The 16,951-nt window shown below is 33.2% G+C and overlaps 1 protein-coding gene across 6 annotated transcripts in view; it reads left to right on the top strand.

Annotated features, from left to right (window-relative positions):
• The window catches only part of Gls (glutaminase), a 69,655-nt gene that overhangs the window by 23,498 nt on the left and 29,206 nt on the right, over positions 1 to 16,951 (top strand). For 3 of the 6 annotated variants that reach the window (XM_021159995.2, XM_021160005.3, XM_029475950.2), the window contains exons 7-11: positions 2,543 to 2,601; positions 9,982 to 10,014; positions 10,100 to 10,158; positions 13,103 to 13,169; positions 13,696 to 13,746. In XM_021159995.2, the coding sequence (XP_021015654.1) occupies positions 2,543 to 2,601; positions 9,982 to 10,014; positions 10,100 to 10,158; positions 13,103 to 13,169; positions 13,696 to 13,746 (269 nt within the window). The other 3 variants (XM_085837090.1, XM_085837087.1, XM_085837084.1) reach the window with 3 other exon arrangements.

Raw genomic sequence — 16,951 nt, 5'->3', positions numbered from 1 at the left:
TCATGAATTGCTTCACAGACTTTATTTGTAGCATGAACACAAATTGTTTCTTTAGCAATTTTGAAGCTTATTATTATAATCTAGTAGGTAACTTGGTCTTGTTCTCATCCAATTTTAATTTTGTTCTTTGGTCAGTATTTCCCCATTTTTCTCCTACCCCTACAGCCATGGTAGCAACTATCATTTTCTTTTTTGTTGTTGTTGTTTTGTTTTCTTTTTTTTTCAAGATTTATTTTATACATGAGTACACTGTTGCAATCTTCAGACACACCAGAAGAGGGCATTAGATCCCATTACAGATGGATTTTTTAAGGCTGAATAATATTCCTTTATTATATACTATAGTTCTTGATTCTTTGATCCACTGGTAGACATATGCATGTCGATCTAATGTCTTAGCTCTGATGAACAAGTGACAGAATGAACACAGAAGAATGGCCTCCAGGGTAAAGTCAACATTTCCTTTGCAGACATTTGCTCAGAAGGATTTCTGGATCCAACATGTGCAGTTTTAAAGGATAATTTTTGAATTGTTATCTCTCCATTGAAGGAAATGGAGTATAAAATACACAATTAATTCTCTTTTAAATGAAAAATATCTAAAACCACATACTTAAAAACATTAGTAAAAGGACTAATGGGGGTGGGGGACAGCAAGAGAGAAGGCTGCATGTGAGCAGAGTATAGTATATGTGCATGAAGACACCGAAATGAAAGCCATTACTTCGTTAATTAAAATTTTTTCAGATGATGAAGGAAAGAAGCGGAAAAATTTCTATCTTTAATGATACGACTCATAAATAGCAGTTTATTTATTCAGAGTGTACAGTTTGAAGCTGGAGATGTGCACACATGTGTGCTGTCTTCTCTTAGTTGTACACAAGAGTCATGAGCTTGAGAACAGCTTGAGTTACACTGTTTCAAAACAAACATATAGAATTCAGTAGCTTTTACTTTATTCCTAGGGCTTTGAAATCATCATTCAGTAAATTTGGAATACTTTGACCAGCTGCAGAACAAATTATATATTCATGTATGATTATTCCCTGTTTTTTGTTGTTGTTTGTTAGTTTTTTGGCGTTGAAGTCTAGCACTCTATTCTTCTCCACAGATTTATTTGAGAAACTTCAGATAAATGGAATCACTTAATATTTGTTCTTTTATGACTAATTTTCTTTAGCTTAGTATGTTTAAGGTTCATGCATGTTGTAGTTTTATCCCCTTTAATAATACTCCATCATGATAATAAGACCAGTTTATCTACCTTTCAGCTGAAGGGACATTAGATTTATTCTCATGGTTATATAGCTGAAAGGACTGGCTGGGTCCCATGGTGAATCTCTCTGTTTAATGACTGCTTTTTCAAAGCTCACAGTTTGATCTAGAGGCTTGTCTAGTGGAATGTAACCCTAGATTCAAGGAGACTATAATGTACAGGCAATGTGTGTACTAGGATTGTCGGGTTTGGTAAGCTTATCCATGAGGAAATAAGTCACTCTGACAAATAGAAGTTTGTTTTGAGGCAGGAGCTCATGGAGTGCTGGGATTAGAAAATGCACCACCATACCTTGCTAGAAGTAATGTTTTTAAATTGATATTTTTCCTGTACCCAAGAGTTTTTTGTTCACAATTTGCTATGCAATGAATGGTAATGTAATAAGTTAAGCTTTTAAAATTCTATTAAAGAATTAAAAGAAAGTAGGATTATGGGTGAACATAAAAGTTTAAGTTACTTAAACATTTTTAAGGGTACATGCTGCTCTTGCAGAGGACCCAGGTTTGGTCTCGAACAGGAGCATGGCAGCTCACAACTGTCTGACTCCAGTTCCTGGGGATCTGACAGCTTCTTCTGGCCTCTTTAGATACCAGGTGTACATGTGGTGCAGATATATACATGTAGGCAAAGACACAAAATGAAAATAATTCTTTTTAAAATTGACAAAAATATGTATCCTTTACTGTCAAGAAGTGTTGAAAGTGTAGAGAATACAATTTAGATCTCCTGAAATCTTACCATTTTAGGTATATCACTAATATTTATATTTTGTTCTTCGGTGTCTATATAAATGCACATGTATATACATGCATACATTTGCATTAAGTATAGAATATTTTTAAAAGGTAAAATTGGGATTATACCAGATGGGCTTTTTCAAAGATTATTTTTAATATGGTAATATTATCCAAGTACTTAGTAAGTATTAGCTATTTGTATGCATATTTGAGATTTAATAATAGTAACTTTGAGATACATTCAGTCATTATAACTATGAGATAGAGATCCGGTGTCTATTTACACACATAAAGAAAGATTGAGTGAAATGGCAGGATTACAGTACTTGAAAGGCTTTTAACATTACTTTTTGCAGAATGTTCTGTGAATTCTTGTTTTACTGTGTGATTATCAGCATAATTCTGGGTGTGAACAACTGGTTTGATATGTGCCTTACTGCAAACAATTCTCCCTACAGAAAAGTATGTATGCATCCAAGGAAGTGGATCAAAGTATTTGAAACAATGCTGTCACTATTATGTTTTACAGATAAACCACATAATCCTATGGTAAATGCTGGAGCAATTGTTGTGACTTCACTAATAAAGGTAAAATGTTGACATTTCTTTTTAACCTAATTTTTTAGTAAATAAGTAATAAACATGTTGTATTTTTTTATGTGGGACTATGATGATAAGTTTTCTCTTGGAATTGAGAAAATAGTCTTGTTATATCAGGTTAGGAATTTTATTTATCTCCCCTCCCCCAAATGTCATTTCAAGGACAAAATGAAAAACATGATTCCCAATCATTAGTTGGGAAAAACATGAATCCCAACTGTTAGTTGACTTCTGGATATAAAGCTTTGGCACAGATTTAAGAACTTTATAGATCAGTAGGAGTTAAGGTATTTCTTTTTAATGTTTTAATTTTTTTTTTTTTTTGCTTCTAGAAAGAATAAATGATAACAGAAGCATTTTACTATATGATATTTTTATTAATAAATGGGAGCAATGCTCTAATTTAAGTTTAGAACAACATTTTTATATTAAAAATAATAAATTGTTTTATCCTCATAAGCTGGGATCACAGTTCTCATTTAAATTTGTTTCATTTGTTTTACTTATATCATGCCATAAGTAAAAAAAAGTAAGCCTTCTTCCAATTATTACTTAAGTTTTGATGTTTGCATTGTATGTTGACGTATTTATGTTAGTGTTTGTATCACTTTAATAATTGGAAGCTAAAGTTTTGAAATCAGTATTTCAAAATGGTTCTGTTGTGTGCTAGACTTTCACACAATTTCAGATGTTTCCCATTTTTTTTCTATTTTATTTTAAATTTCTAGTTGTGTTACTTACTAAAATATATCTTATGTTTGGGGCACTTATATGTTCCCCAGTAAACTTGTGCCTGTCCATTTCAGATTAGAACCAAACATAACTCATGGATTTGAACATGCAGTACTCTAGATGGGGTACTCTGAATACATACAGAATGTTGGAGGGTAAATTACAGGCTTAGAGTCCAGTTACAAAAATTCATTTAATTGCTATTCTAGAAGACCTATGTTAACTGTCAGCAAGTTTTAAAGCAGAAAATTACTATCTTAAGATATATGTCTATGACTTACAAGCGTTGGCCCACTTAATTTTTTTAACTCTAATAAAGTAGCCAGATATAGCCAGATATCTTTTAATGTAGCTGGTTTTTGATATCTAGTTACACTGAGGTGAAAATTATTGTTGAAAATAGTAATGCAGTTATATACACAGCAGAGCTCTGCCTTTAGGTGTCTTAAGTATGAAATATACATAGATCAATGGGCCTTTATTATTGAGTTCAGTAAATGTTATAATGAGAAATCTCATTAATAATTCAGATTTGAGCAAGTAATAAGTAAGAACTGCGGAAAGTTAACCTACAATCTCTGCCGATGCTTAGCTTTAAAAAAACCACTAGAATGGCTCTAAACCATTTTTGGATCTTCACAAAATGCCCAGATGCCATGATTTTACATATATTTTAATGGGTTCCCTAATCTTCTGAAAGATGATTCATGGATTCCAACTTAAAAACTGCCACAGTGGTGGGTCTGTCAGAACTTCAAGGTTCCTCAGCTATATAGTGACTTAGCGTAGACTGGGAGGCTTGAAGAGAGTGAGACCATGCTACAGGAAGTAAGATCCTGTCACAAAGAGGGTGGTCACTTTGGAGAAGATTAACACTGCACACCAGTAGGTTTCTCTTTAGAGGGCGGGCATATGTAAATGATTTACCAAACACCTCCTTAACTGCATGCAGTTAAAACCCTTTTGTTAATGATTCATGGGCTCAGTCAAGTACCCTGATATGCATGGGAATTGCATGTCTTGTCATACTATACCATCTCATTTACTTTCATTTATCATGGCCAGTCATGTGACATGAACCATATTGATCCACATTAGCGTAATTAGAAACAGTAAAGAAACAGACAACATAGATGCGGTTCAGTGTCTAATAGTACAGAAAAGTCATCTTGTATTTGAAAATTTGATGCTTTAAATTTGTAAGATTTTAAATTACCAGGAAAGTTGCTAATTCATATTTAAGCTCATTATCTTTGAGTCTCTACTTTCAGACTATTCTTCATATTTTTTTTAATTGAACACAATGCAAATATTAAAAGATAGAGCATGATAGAGCTGTAAAACTGCCCTCAAAAAGAAGACGTTCCTTAGCCTTTTTTAAAGAAAAAAATTTAGATTTATTAAATATCTATATACAGTCTCTGTATGATAATATGTTGATAACTTGTAGTGATTTGAAGTTGAGGTAATAAAATCATAACCAAAGAGCCCAGTTGTCTTCCTTATTGGGAATGGACACTGGATGGGTTTTATCATCAGTAGAATCTGGTTTTGAGCTCAATCTGAGTTCTATCATTTATTAGAATTTACTGTGCTATATAAAACAAGTGATTGCCATTTCAATTAATGATATCTTTGACTTTAGCCGTTATAAAGGCAGAAATACTGTGTTATTTTAGCTTATTCACAGATAGTGATTTATTTGCCTAAAGGATGCATCTATTTTTTTAAATGGGTATATGTAGTCACTACTTAGACACTAGTTGGTGCCTGCTATCTGGACACAAACAGGCTCCGAGGAACTTAAAGTTGAGTGCCTAAAGCATGCACATTCCTATGGCTGCTAGAGGTAATCATGCTTTTAAGATCTTTTTAAGATGTTTTGATGTTGATTTTTTTTTGTTGTTTTTGTCTTTCCAGTTTGGGGCTTTGTTATGGTACCATTGCAACAAATCTCATGTTACACGCCTCCAAAAAAAGTAGAGTCTTTAGTAAGACTCTTTATTTCATAATTTTGTAGTATTGATATTTTTTCCTTGTAGGATTGGTGGTGATCCTCAGGAAATGGGGGAAGAGGCAGAGCAAGTGTTCAAAAGGATTAGCAGATTGTGGAAAAAGGAGGATTTGGACAGAAGGAACCTGTTGCATTAATTCTTAACCACTAAGCTTATAGGAAAACTCCAATATTTAAAATTTTAAACAAAGCTATATAGGTAAATACCTTTTTAAAAACAAATGTAATTTTACACTTAAAATGCACATAATTAAAAAGACATAAGGGTTACTATTATTATTCGCTTTTTCCTCTGGTAGCTACTAACTTTAAGGGAATAGTTTTGTTTCAGTCTGTTTGATTTCATGATGATAATGTGTGATTGTTTGGTTTAAAGAAAAGAATAAAAATAAGAGGAATAGTTATGTTTAGGTAAAAAAGCATATTTCACATGTTTTTGGTTTTCAGTGATAAAAACTTAACCTAATTTTAGCTTAAAAGTTAAAGTCTGATGCCTTGGGCTGGGAAATGGAGGGCAACATTACAAAATACTTGTCACTACTGATTTTTTTAAATTTTAGAAATATAGTAAACTATATGACTTTTTATATTTATGTCTCTTCTAGTAGTTGTTTCTGAGTTTTATTACTTTAAAAAGTTTGGTTTTGTATGTGGGTGTATTTTCTGTTTAAAGAAGGAGTGATATTTTTTAAATTAAAAATTAAACATTTTAAATTGTTACTCCATAAACTCAAGGCAAGTTTAATTGATCTATATGCTAGTCTCCATTTGTCCTATTAGCTGTAATCTGGCAGGTATCTTAGTAAAGCCTGCATTCTGAGATGGTCTGTCACTTTTAATAGTAGTAGTGCATGATGCCCTAGGCTTGGTACAATTAGCACAGGAATTTAGTGCTGTATTTACTTGAGACACATTTGAGGGTTTTTTGTTTGTTTGTTTGTTTTTTAATCGAAAGGTAGATTTTTTTCCAACTAACTTAATTGTTCTGTTCCTTTATCTTTAGAAATAATTTATAAAAATACTAGCTCTTAGCAGGGCACGGTTGGCGCATGTCCTTATCCCAGCGCTCTGCAGCAGCTGTGTATATATCATTAGTTCTGGGACAGTCAGAGCTAACAGGGCCTTGTCTCCAATGGCCCTCAAACCCAGATCTAGAACACTCTCACTTGTTATTTATACTCATTTGGAGTTTAGTAATGCTTAGTTACAGAAGATTTTCTGTAGCAAGATCAAACCAAAACTATTCTATAAAATCATTTTCTATCACCTTTGCCTTTTTCTTCTGTGATCTCTAATATTTAATTAGCACGCTCACTCTTTATGCCAATAGTATGTTTCATAATTGACTAACATTGGCTGTTTAATGAGACATTTTTAGTGTTGCCAAGTATATTTGTTACATGTGTGAATTCATTCATGAATGTGTTATAAGATCAGATATAAAAGTATTTTGACATTCTTTCAGTTTATTTTTTTATAATGCTTTCAATTTATTTTTTCTAATGCTGCAAGCTTTGTACCCTGGGCCATCTCCCTGGCACTTATATTAATTGTTTTAATAGGCAGAGTAAAACTTTATCACCCTTGTTAAAAAATTCCCACTTACACTTTGCTTCAAGAGATGTAAATTCTGTAGTTCAATAGGCATGTTTATAGAAGTTAAATTTATATGGTTTTCTATTCTCTTTTATTCTTTTCAAACAGACCATGGTTTGCTTTTAGAAATCATTTAGTGAATACATTAGAATTTTAAAATATATTTTGTCCAGTTTTGTTTCTTAAAAGCTCTTCCAATTATATTTACTATAAATTTCTGTGAGCTTTTCTAGAATTAAAATAACATAACATGTAACAATGCTTGTCCTACCTGGAGTAGACATATTCTGGTCCATGAGTGATTAAGGGCAGAAGCATTGGTAGTTGAAGAATATTACTTTCCATATATATTTTCTATATGCCCTTCTTAAAATAATTTGCTTTGGGGTTTAGGTAGTTCCCAGTTTTCAGAAGAAAGGCCATCTTATGTAGTGGTTTTGAGTCTGTGAATCAATCAATCAATACCTGGTTCTAAGCTGTATTACCAATAACAGTATTGTAGGTTATTGCCCATTTAGTTCAGATAATTGAAATGAGGCTTTAAAAAGTTCAGTTTAAGTACTTGCTTCTTGCTTGCTATGTGATAAGATTCAGGTATGTGAAGGTTTAGCTCGTATTGCTCTAACAAACCTTGTTCTGGTTAGTCTGCACATTAGCTATGAGCAAGATTTCGTAATGTCTATATAAACTATAGGTGAGAATTCTTTCTCTGTTCTGGCAGTAGATAGTATAAATTTGCATATGAATTAAAATTGGTTATGCTTTTGAAGACCAAAGAAAATGCTCTAAAAAGTAATATTACAAATTAGCATGTAAGATGATTAACAAGTCATCTTTTTTTTCAAACATTTTACCTTGATAAATTCAATCATTAATGAAATAGAATAACCAGCCTTGTTTACCTAGTCCCTGCTGCAGTTATGTAATAATGTCTTTTCCTTCACCCCTTTCAACTTACTATGACATAGCAAATTGATTTTTTTCAGTTTATCTTCAGTTTGTCAGTGCACATTTACTCTGTTTTTATGTATATATTTGTTTTTCTCCTGAGAGCTTTGAACAAAAGCTTTTACTGTAACACTTGAAAATTAAAATATTAAAGTTATGTTTCATCTATCCGATCTGTTACATGAAACCTTTTCAAGATATATGGGGACAACTAATATGAAAGATTTCGGTTAAACAATATTTTCAGGGTAGATAATAAAAACAAAAACTAATCAAATGCTATTACATCTAAATGGGAAAGAGTTACTCTTTAGCCCACATGATCACCCAGCTTTTTATTTCCCTACTTGTATAAATCTTCTTAGGGCATTTCAGGTGCTTATTAAAATCATCATTTAGAAATAGAGATTGAATGCAGTAAATAATAAATATTTTTTTAAAACAATTTAAAGGCAAAATTTAATTTGTAAGCCATAAAATAGACCAAGTATGTGAGCAAGTTTAGAGTTAAAATGGTTCTCGTTTTAAATTTTTTTAATATTAAATTTGATAGCTCAACAAAGGAAACTTCTATTAATTTTACAGGGTTCCGCTTAGGTCATAAAATGAAAGTTCAATGTAACTTGTTTGTTTCATATTGATAAGTTGTGTAATCAGTGATCTATCCATGTGACAGCACATTATAAATGCTGACATCCTTTTCCAAAAGTTGTGCTTTTTTTTTTTTTTTTTTGTGCTTTTTCTGAGGTTGAAAAGGTTTTTGTGGCTTAAATGTTGTTACATATTTTACAGCATTAGGATCTATGGAATATTTTGACAACTGCAACAGTTCAATGAAGTTGGTAATTTCTTCTTTTAATTATTTTTCATTGAACAGCTTTGGAGTTACATGTCTACATTTTAAATTCTGGTATAAGAAAGTTCTTAAGATGTCGGGATGCTTTAGAAAAATATATAGGGGTTACAATCTATTTGTCATTAAGTTACTCTTACACTGTTTAAGTTTTGTTAATGTCTGATTTTGGTAACATACTTTGGTGTTCCTTCTTGTTCTGGTTATATTCCTGTGATTGACTGTACTTTCTTAAATAACTTCATTTGTAGAGTTTTAAATATATATCAGTCATGACTTGACCTTCTCATAGGGAGGACCTGGCTTTATTCAGTAGATGACACTGGAACAAACTCCCTCTAACAACACTCTAAATTACAATACTTTTGAGCATAGGTTCTTAACAAACTGCTTTTTAAAATGGTTGTCAAATTATTTTATTTGAATCCTGTTTTAGAAATTAGAGATGTATTGTTTCTATTGGGTGCATATCACCAATTAATACGTTTGATTTCAGATCTACAGCTTACTGCTTTGTAAACTTCGTCGAGGTAAAATGAAACCATTTGGCTATTTGAACTGATCTCCACTACACAGGCGTTTTTCTAATAACATTTGCAGTAGATGACATGTCAGAACTAGAAGTAATGAAACAATACATCTTCCACAATCTGAATTGGCATAATGTTAAATATAATAAAAGATAATTTTTTAACTTAAGTATTGTTATAATTGAGAGTTACTGAGGATAGAGCTTTCTCCATGTTAGTGTAATATAGCCAGCATTTGCATATATTAGAAGTGGAAGAGGTCAGCTTGTAACAACTCAGTTTTCTAACTCAATAATGGCTAAAGAGTTTGATTTTTTTAAACATTCATTGTTCTTAATTGAAAATCATGCATTATATATTCTTAATTATGTTTTAAGGGTGAACTTTTAAGTTTTTGAAACAAATCATGTGCTGTTTCAAAGATAAGGGGTTTCCAGCATAACTTGTATTCTGGGATTTAGTAAATGTATTTTTAAAATATATAGTCCCTTTGTAATTTTTATTGTTTTCAACATATGGATATTGACATGTATAAAAGTTTAAATGTAAAGTTACTTAAGAAGGATTTCCTAGATGTAAAAGTACTGTGCAGTGCATTGATTACAATGGTAGTGGTTTGAAGTATGTATGTATTAGCTTCGTTCTCAACATCTGTCGTGTCTGTATTAAAATGCTTGCCTTTCATTTCTTTTCAGCAAGGAGTAAATAATGCTGAGAAGTTTGACTACGTAAGTATTAACACCAGACTATGTTTATGCTTAATGTTCTCCCAGTATTTAATTTTGGTTAATAAACTTCTGATTTGGTTTGTAGGTGATGCAATTTTTGAATAAGATGGCTGGTAATGAATATGTTGGATTCAGTAATGCAACGTGAGTCTAATTTGTATTTTGGGTTTTACACTTGATCATAATTCTTTAAATTCACTGACTATAAAATTTTTAATAGTTTTACTTCTTAGGTAAACACATATTCACATACACACACATGTATGTGAGGCCCTAGAACTTACTTCAGTGAATAGGTAATTACTCAGAATTTGGTCATTAGAAGGTAATCAGGTCTAAGAAACATTGAAAAATACTTTTCAAAAGTTTTAATAAATGTCATATAGATAACTGTTGAGTCCGAAGGAACCTCAAGTTTATCTCAAAATCCCTGAGCTCGTTTATTTTCTTTTTGGCTCTAATACCTGCCTTACCTCATTTCTCTATGCCTGACTAACTTGATGTTTTTTAACCCAATTTTTTATTTTGAAAGTTTCAGTCTACAGAAAAATTGAAAGAATGAACAAAGGATATGTCTTGTTTCTTCTGTTCTTTTCATTTTTAAAGATCTTAATTTGTGTATGTGTGTATTTTGTATTTTTGTGGGTGTGGACATAGATATGCATATGTATGACTGTCAGTTTAATATTGAGTGTACTTCCTTAGTTGCTGTCCACATTTATTTTTTATTTTGGGACAGAGTCAGTGAATTAGAAACAATTGATTTAGCTGTTTCAGGGGTCTGTCTCCCTGTTTCTGTCCCTCAAGCTCTCTGGGGTTACAAGTCAGTGAGTGAGTACCACCATCCTAGCTTTTTAGTTGGGCTCTGGGAACTTGATCTCAGTTCTCAGCACTTTACCAAATGAGCCAGCTCCCTAGCCTGTTCCTTTATTGGAGGCGGGAGTGGGGGGGAGATTTGTTTATAATTAGATGTTTGTAAATAGAGATATATCCAGATTTTTCTTTGCTGAATCGTTTGAAATCATGATATTGTTTATACTTCATCCTTAAGTCACTCAGCATGTATTCCATGGGTGTGTGTATGTGTGTATATATATGTATATATATACACACACATACATACAATTTATAAATTGTGTGTTTAAAAGATATGTGTATGTCTGTATTAGGATACCTATGGAAGCCAGAAGAGGGGATCAGATCCCTTGGAGCTGGAGATAAGTTAGTGTGAACCAACTAAGGAAGCCATAGCCATGCCCTGCTCCTCTGTAAAAGCAGCAAATGTTCTTAAGCACTCTGCCACCTCTTCAGCTTTGTCATTAACGTACATAATACATTCATGAACAGAACATTAATAATTTTCTAAAATGATGTTAACTCAATAAATGAATGTCATTTAGGCATTCATAATCAAATTTGAGGTAATCAAATTTGTGTATTTGTTACTGTTTAGACTCTAAAGCAGAGCAGTTCAGTTTCTAGATCCTTATATTTAAATTTTTCTTTTGTGAGGGTTGTATTTTTGTTTATTAATTTATTTTTGAAGATCAGGCTTTTAAAGAGCAGGGACAGACGGATTATTTCCTTTGGAAAGACCAGAGATTGCTGCTGCCTAGGTTAACCACTTTTCCAGGATGCTTTCTGGAGATGTCATAAGGAGTTTTTCTGTTCTTTCAGTAAGTTAAGGTTGGTTGGTTGGTTGGTTGGTTGGTTGGTTTGTTTGTTTGTTTAACAAACTGAGTCTTGTAGCACAGGCAAATCCTAGCTAATCAGCAGGCTGTTAAGGCTAGCCTGGATAACTGAGAAAAACTGTCTCCAAATATTAAGTAAAAGGAGGGCTGAGAAAATGATGGCTCATTGGTAGAGCACTCATGTGAAATGCCTCATCGATTCTCTAGTGCCAGGAAGGAAAGGAGGGAAAAATAGAGGTTAAGAGCTTTTCCATATTTATTCCTGTTTTCTGACCGTAGAAATGTTAAAACTAATACTGAATGTCGCTCTTACTTCTGTGACTACTGAGCAGAAAATACTATTCTGGTTCTGGACTCTATCTTCATGATAATTCATTCTCTTTAACTCTCCCAAGGATCCCTTTGCAGACTGTATTATAGAAAGCTTTAAGGCAAGACTTCTATGTCTATTCTGTTTCCTGTGAAAGACTTATGTTTGACCATATAACTCCTTACTTGAATGCAGGCTTTTTTCAGCTCATTTCAGTAGACTGCTATTTCACCCCTTTTTCTTTCCCTTTCCCCAACTACTGTCAGAATTATCCTTTCAAATATAGTTCTGACTGGAAAACTTATTTAAGTCTTCCAGCTTGTGTTTTTTTGTTTTGACATTTAATACCTCTAAAATTTTGGTCCCAAAGGTTAGAAAGATGAGATGACTCATGGGTAAGATCTGTGGCTGGTCTTCCAGGGAACCTGGCGACCTCTTCTGACTGCCATGGGAATGAAGTACACAAGTGGTACATAGACATATATGTAGGCAAATCACACATAACATTAAAAAATATTTGACAGCTGGGCTATAGTGATGCACGCCTTTAATCACAGCACTTGACTGGTAGAGGCAGGCGGATTGCTGAGTTCAAGGCCAACCTGGTCTACAAGGCAAGTTCTAGAGGACAGCCAGGGTGACATACAATGTCTTGAAAATAAAAAGCAACAATAAAAGAATTGTCCTGGAAGTTCTGTTTTCATACTTTTGTAATTGCTCCTGCTTCATGGGACATGTCACTTTAATCCAGTGACTGTTGCAAGTTCCATTTTATGTGTCACTGATCTGACATTCCTGTCAACTCCCTCAGGTACATTGTGATTCTACAAGACAGCTTGACAAGCCATTTTAATTTATTTCAGTGATGGCCAATTTTGGCATTTTAAAATTAGCTTCTTTGTTCAGAATGTATGAAGTTTAGGAAGGATGAGTTGATGTCACGCCTTTCATAGTGAGCAAAAGCTTACTACCCAAGGGGATGTAACTGTTGTAGTGAAAGAACAGAGACAGAACCCAATAGTCCTGGGTGGTTTATACTGTACTTTTGCTATACAATTCAAGAACAATCATCATTTTTTTCTTCTAGGTTTCAATCTGAACGAGAAAGTGGAGATCGAAATTTTGCAATAGGATATTACTTAAAAGAAAAGAAGGTTTTAACATTTTTTCTATTCAAAGTTACTTTTGTTTAATAAAATGACATCTAAGAACTCTACATTAGCCTTTAATTATATAAAGTGAAAAGTTTTTATGAAGCACTCTTGAGTCAGTGTTATTAGCAAATTATTTGTGTTAATATTTAATTGATTTTATGTATTTGGCAATATTAAAATATTTGACTATAGTAGTGCAAATACTGGTCAGTTTGTTTCTTTTTAAGTGCAATATCTGACTAGTGTCAATAAACCTTTATTTTTAAAAGAACTTTAAGATTCTGTATGATTATAAATCACAAATTGTTTAATCTTTGTCTCCTAAATAGAATTTAGGAATTTATGTAACATGATGTAAATTTATTTTATAATTATACTCATTTATGAACTCCATACTATTCTGATGGCAAAGTGAAACATCTTATATACCTTAAAGTTAATACTGATGTATTTTATTGTGTGCTTTTTTTGTGTTTGCCTGTTTTTTCATTGCTTTTCCATATTTTTGGATTTTGCTCTTTTCCAGTGTTTTCCAGAAGGCACAGACATGGTTGGGATACTAGATTTTTACTTCCAGGTAATTTTTACTCTGAGTTGTATGAATTATCTTTATAAGTAAATAGTTGTATCACATTTTACAAAATATAGATGTCTTATCCTGACTCAAGGCTATGAGAAAATAAATTTCCATTGACTTTCAAGGGATGTTATGAAAGGCTGCTTCATGTCCATATATCCTAAGAATCTACACGTGAGAATGGAAGATGGGAAACAGTGTAGAAATACATTTAGATGAAGATGGACAGTTTCAAAAACTGGTTTCTCCTGTTGTGTTTTTCAGTTTTTATGTTTTGCCTTGGGAAAAAATACCTTAGCAGCATTTTGAAGTGTCATTCTTTTCTGCTGTCTTGCTATCCTCTAGCTGCATTTTTTAAATCTGATTTCATTGGTGCTGAGAATTGTTCAGCACATGCCTTTAGTGTCATGTAGTATGCCTGTGCCTCTAAGTTAATTCTACATATCTATATCACGTTGGGAGCATCCCACACATATAATTTCCTATGGTACAGACATCAATTTAGTAGTCTTCCTGAAAATCGCTCCGTTCCCCATAATTTTTATCAAATAAAGCTGTAATATGGAGATGTGTAGACTACATTTTTAATTTTTTTAGTTTACTTTGTATTTGTCTCTACTTATGAAGGTGCTTTGATTTTAACCGTATAGCATCTTTAGAAGATAGGTTAGTGGGAGTGCAAGTCTCAGATTCCCATTTACTCAGTTGTGAGGGCTGTAGTGGGGATTCAGTTTACCAATATAACATTAATTCACAAATGACCTATTTCAATTACCAACAAGTAGCATTACCAACATCATGAGATTGAGTAACTCCTCAAAACTCACCTGAAATTGGTGTCAATTTTACTCTAACCTATAAAACATTTAATATGGGCTATTGTAGTTATATTAGTACTACTACTCTATTGTGAAATTTCAATTCTTTAGTACAGAAATCAAGGACACCCATACCCATGGAGGTGTTAACTGTATTCTATGAAGAACTGAATTTAACTAAGTGAATATCAGGCTATCAGGAAATCATTTTTAAATTGACGTTTGTGGGCCAGTGTAACAACTTTATTAGGGAAGCTACTCTTCCCCCTTGGTTGCTGCTAATTGAAAAAAAAAAAAAATGTGAGGAACAGTATTTTAGGTTTATGGGTAACTTTGGGTTTAGTGAGGTAAATTATTAATGCTGATGTTGCTATATTTCAATGCTGGGGATCAAACTCATGGCTTTGTTAACATGAAAGGTGAGTGTGCCACTGCTCAGTATACCCTTGGCTTTTTTTTTTACTTAACTTGATAACATTTACATACAAACATTTTATTCTTTTTTTTTTAAGATTTTTTTTATTAGATATTTTCTTTATTTACATTTCAAATGTTAACCCCTTTCCTAGTTTCCCCTATCCCCTATCTTCTCCCCCTGCTCCCCAACCCACCCACTTTCATTCCTGGTCCTGGCATTCCCCTATACTGGGGCATAGAGCCTTCACAAGACCAAGGGCCTCTCCTGCCATTGATGACCGACTAGGCCATCCTCTGCTACATATGCAGCTAGAGCCACAAGTTCCACCATGTATTTTCTTTTGATTGATGGTATAGTTCCAAGGAGCTCTGGGGGGGTGGGGGGGGCAGTTGGTTTATATTGATTTTCCTTCATTGTGGACCTTGTATTGTATGTTGTGGCTTCATTTTCATTAAACTCTAAAAAAGTCTTTAATTTTTTTCTTATTTCTTCCTTGATCAAGTTATCATTGAGAAGAGTGTTGTTCAGCTTCCACGTCAATGTTGGCTTTCTGTTATTTATGTTGTTATTGAAGATCAGCCTTAGTCCGTGGTGATCAGATAGGATGCATGGGATAATTTCAATATTTTTGTATCTGTTGAGGCCTGTTTTGTGACCGATTATGTGGTCAATTTTGGAAAACATACCATGAGGTGCTGAGAAGAAGGTATATCCTTTTGTTTTAGGGTAAAATGTTCTGTAGATATGTTAAATCCACTTGTTTCAAAACCTCTGGTAGTTTCACTGTGTCTTTGTTTAGTTTCTGTTTCCTTGATCTGTCCATTGATGAAAGTGGGGTGTTAAAGTCTCCCACTATTACTGTGTACAGTGCAATGTGCACTTTGAGCTTTACTAGTTTCTTTAATGAATGTGGATGCCCTTTCATGTGGAGCATAGATATTCAGAATTGAGAGTTCATCTTGGAAGATTTTACCTTTGAGTATGAAAGTGCCCCTCGTTTTTTTGATAACTTTGGGTTGGAAGTCAATTTTATTCGGTATTAGAATGGCTACTCCAGCTTGTTTCTTCGGACCGTTTGCTTGCAAAATTGTTTTCCAGCCTTTTACTCTGAGGTAGTGTCTGTCCTTTTCCCTGAGGTGGGTTTCTTGTATGCAGCAAAATGTTGGGTCCTGTTTACATATCCAGTCTATTAGTCTATGTCTTTTTATTGGGGAATTGATATTAAGAGATATTAAGGAAAAGTAATTGTTTCTTTTTGTCATTTTTGTTGTTAGAGTTGGAATTCTGTTCTTGCAGCTGTCTTCTTTTAGGTTTGTTGAAGGATTGCTTTCTGGCTTTTTCCCTCCTTGTGTTGGAGTTTTCCCTTTATTATCCTTTGAAGGGCTGGATTAATGAAAAGATATTGTGTGAATTTGGTTTTGTCATGGAATACTTTGGTTTCTCCATCTATGGTAATTGAGTTTTGCTGGGTATAGTAGCCTGGGCTGGCATTTGTGTTCTCTTAGTGTCTGTATAACATCCATCCAGAATCTTCTGGCTTTCATAGTCTCTGGTGAGAAGTCTGATATAATTCTGGCAGGTTTGCCTTTATATGTTACTTGACCTTTTTCCCTTACTGCTTTTAATATTCTATTCTTATTTAGTGCATTGGTTGTTCTGATTATTATGTGTAGGGAGGAATTTCTTTTCTGGTCCAGTTGATTTGGAGTTCTGTAGGCTTCTTGTATGTTCATGGGCATCTCTTTCTTTAGGTTTGGGAAATTTTCTTCTATAATTTTATTGAAGATATTTACTGGCTTTTTAAGTTGAAAGTCTTCATTCTCATCTATACCTATTATCCTTAAGCTTGGTCTTTTCATTGTGTCCTGGATTTCCTGGATGTTTTGGGTTAGGGTCTTTTTCATTTTGCATTTTCTTTGATTGTTGTGTCCATGTTTTTTATGGAATCTTCTGCACCTGAGATTCTCTG

The sequence above is a fragment of the Mus caroli genome, unplaced genomic scaffold (genome assembly GCF_978045245.1).
Source record: "Mus caroli unplaced genomic scaffold, Mus_caroli_1 scaffold_1, whole genome shotgun sequence".
Taxonomy (NCBI): Eukaryota; Metazoa; Chordata; class Mammalia; order Rodentia; family Muridae; genus Mus; species Mus caroli.
The sequence above is the reverse complement of the archived record's forward strand: the minus strand, read 5'-3'. Positions and strand labels throughout refer to the sequence as shown.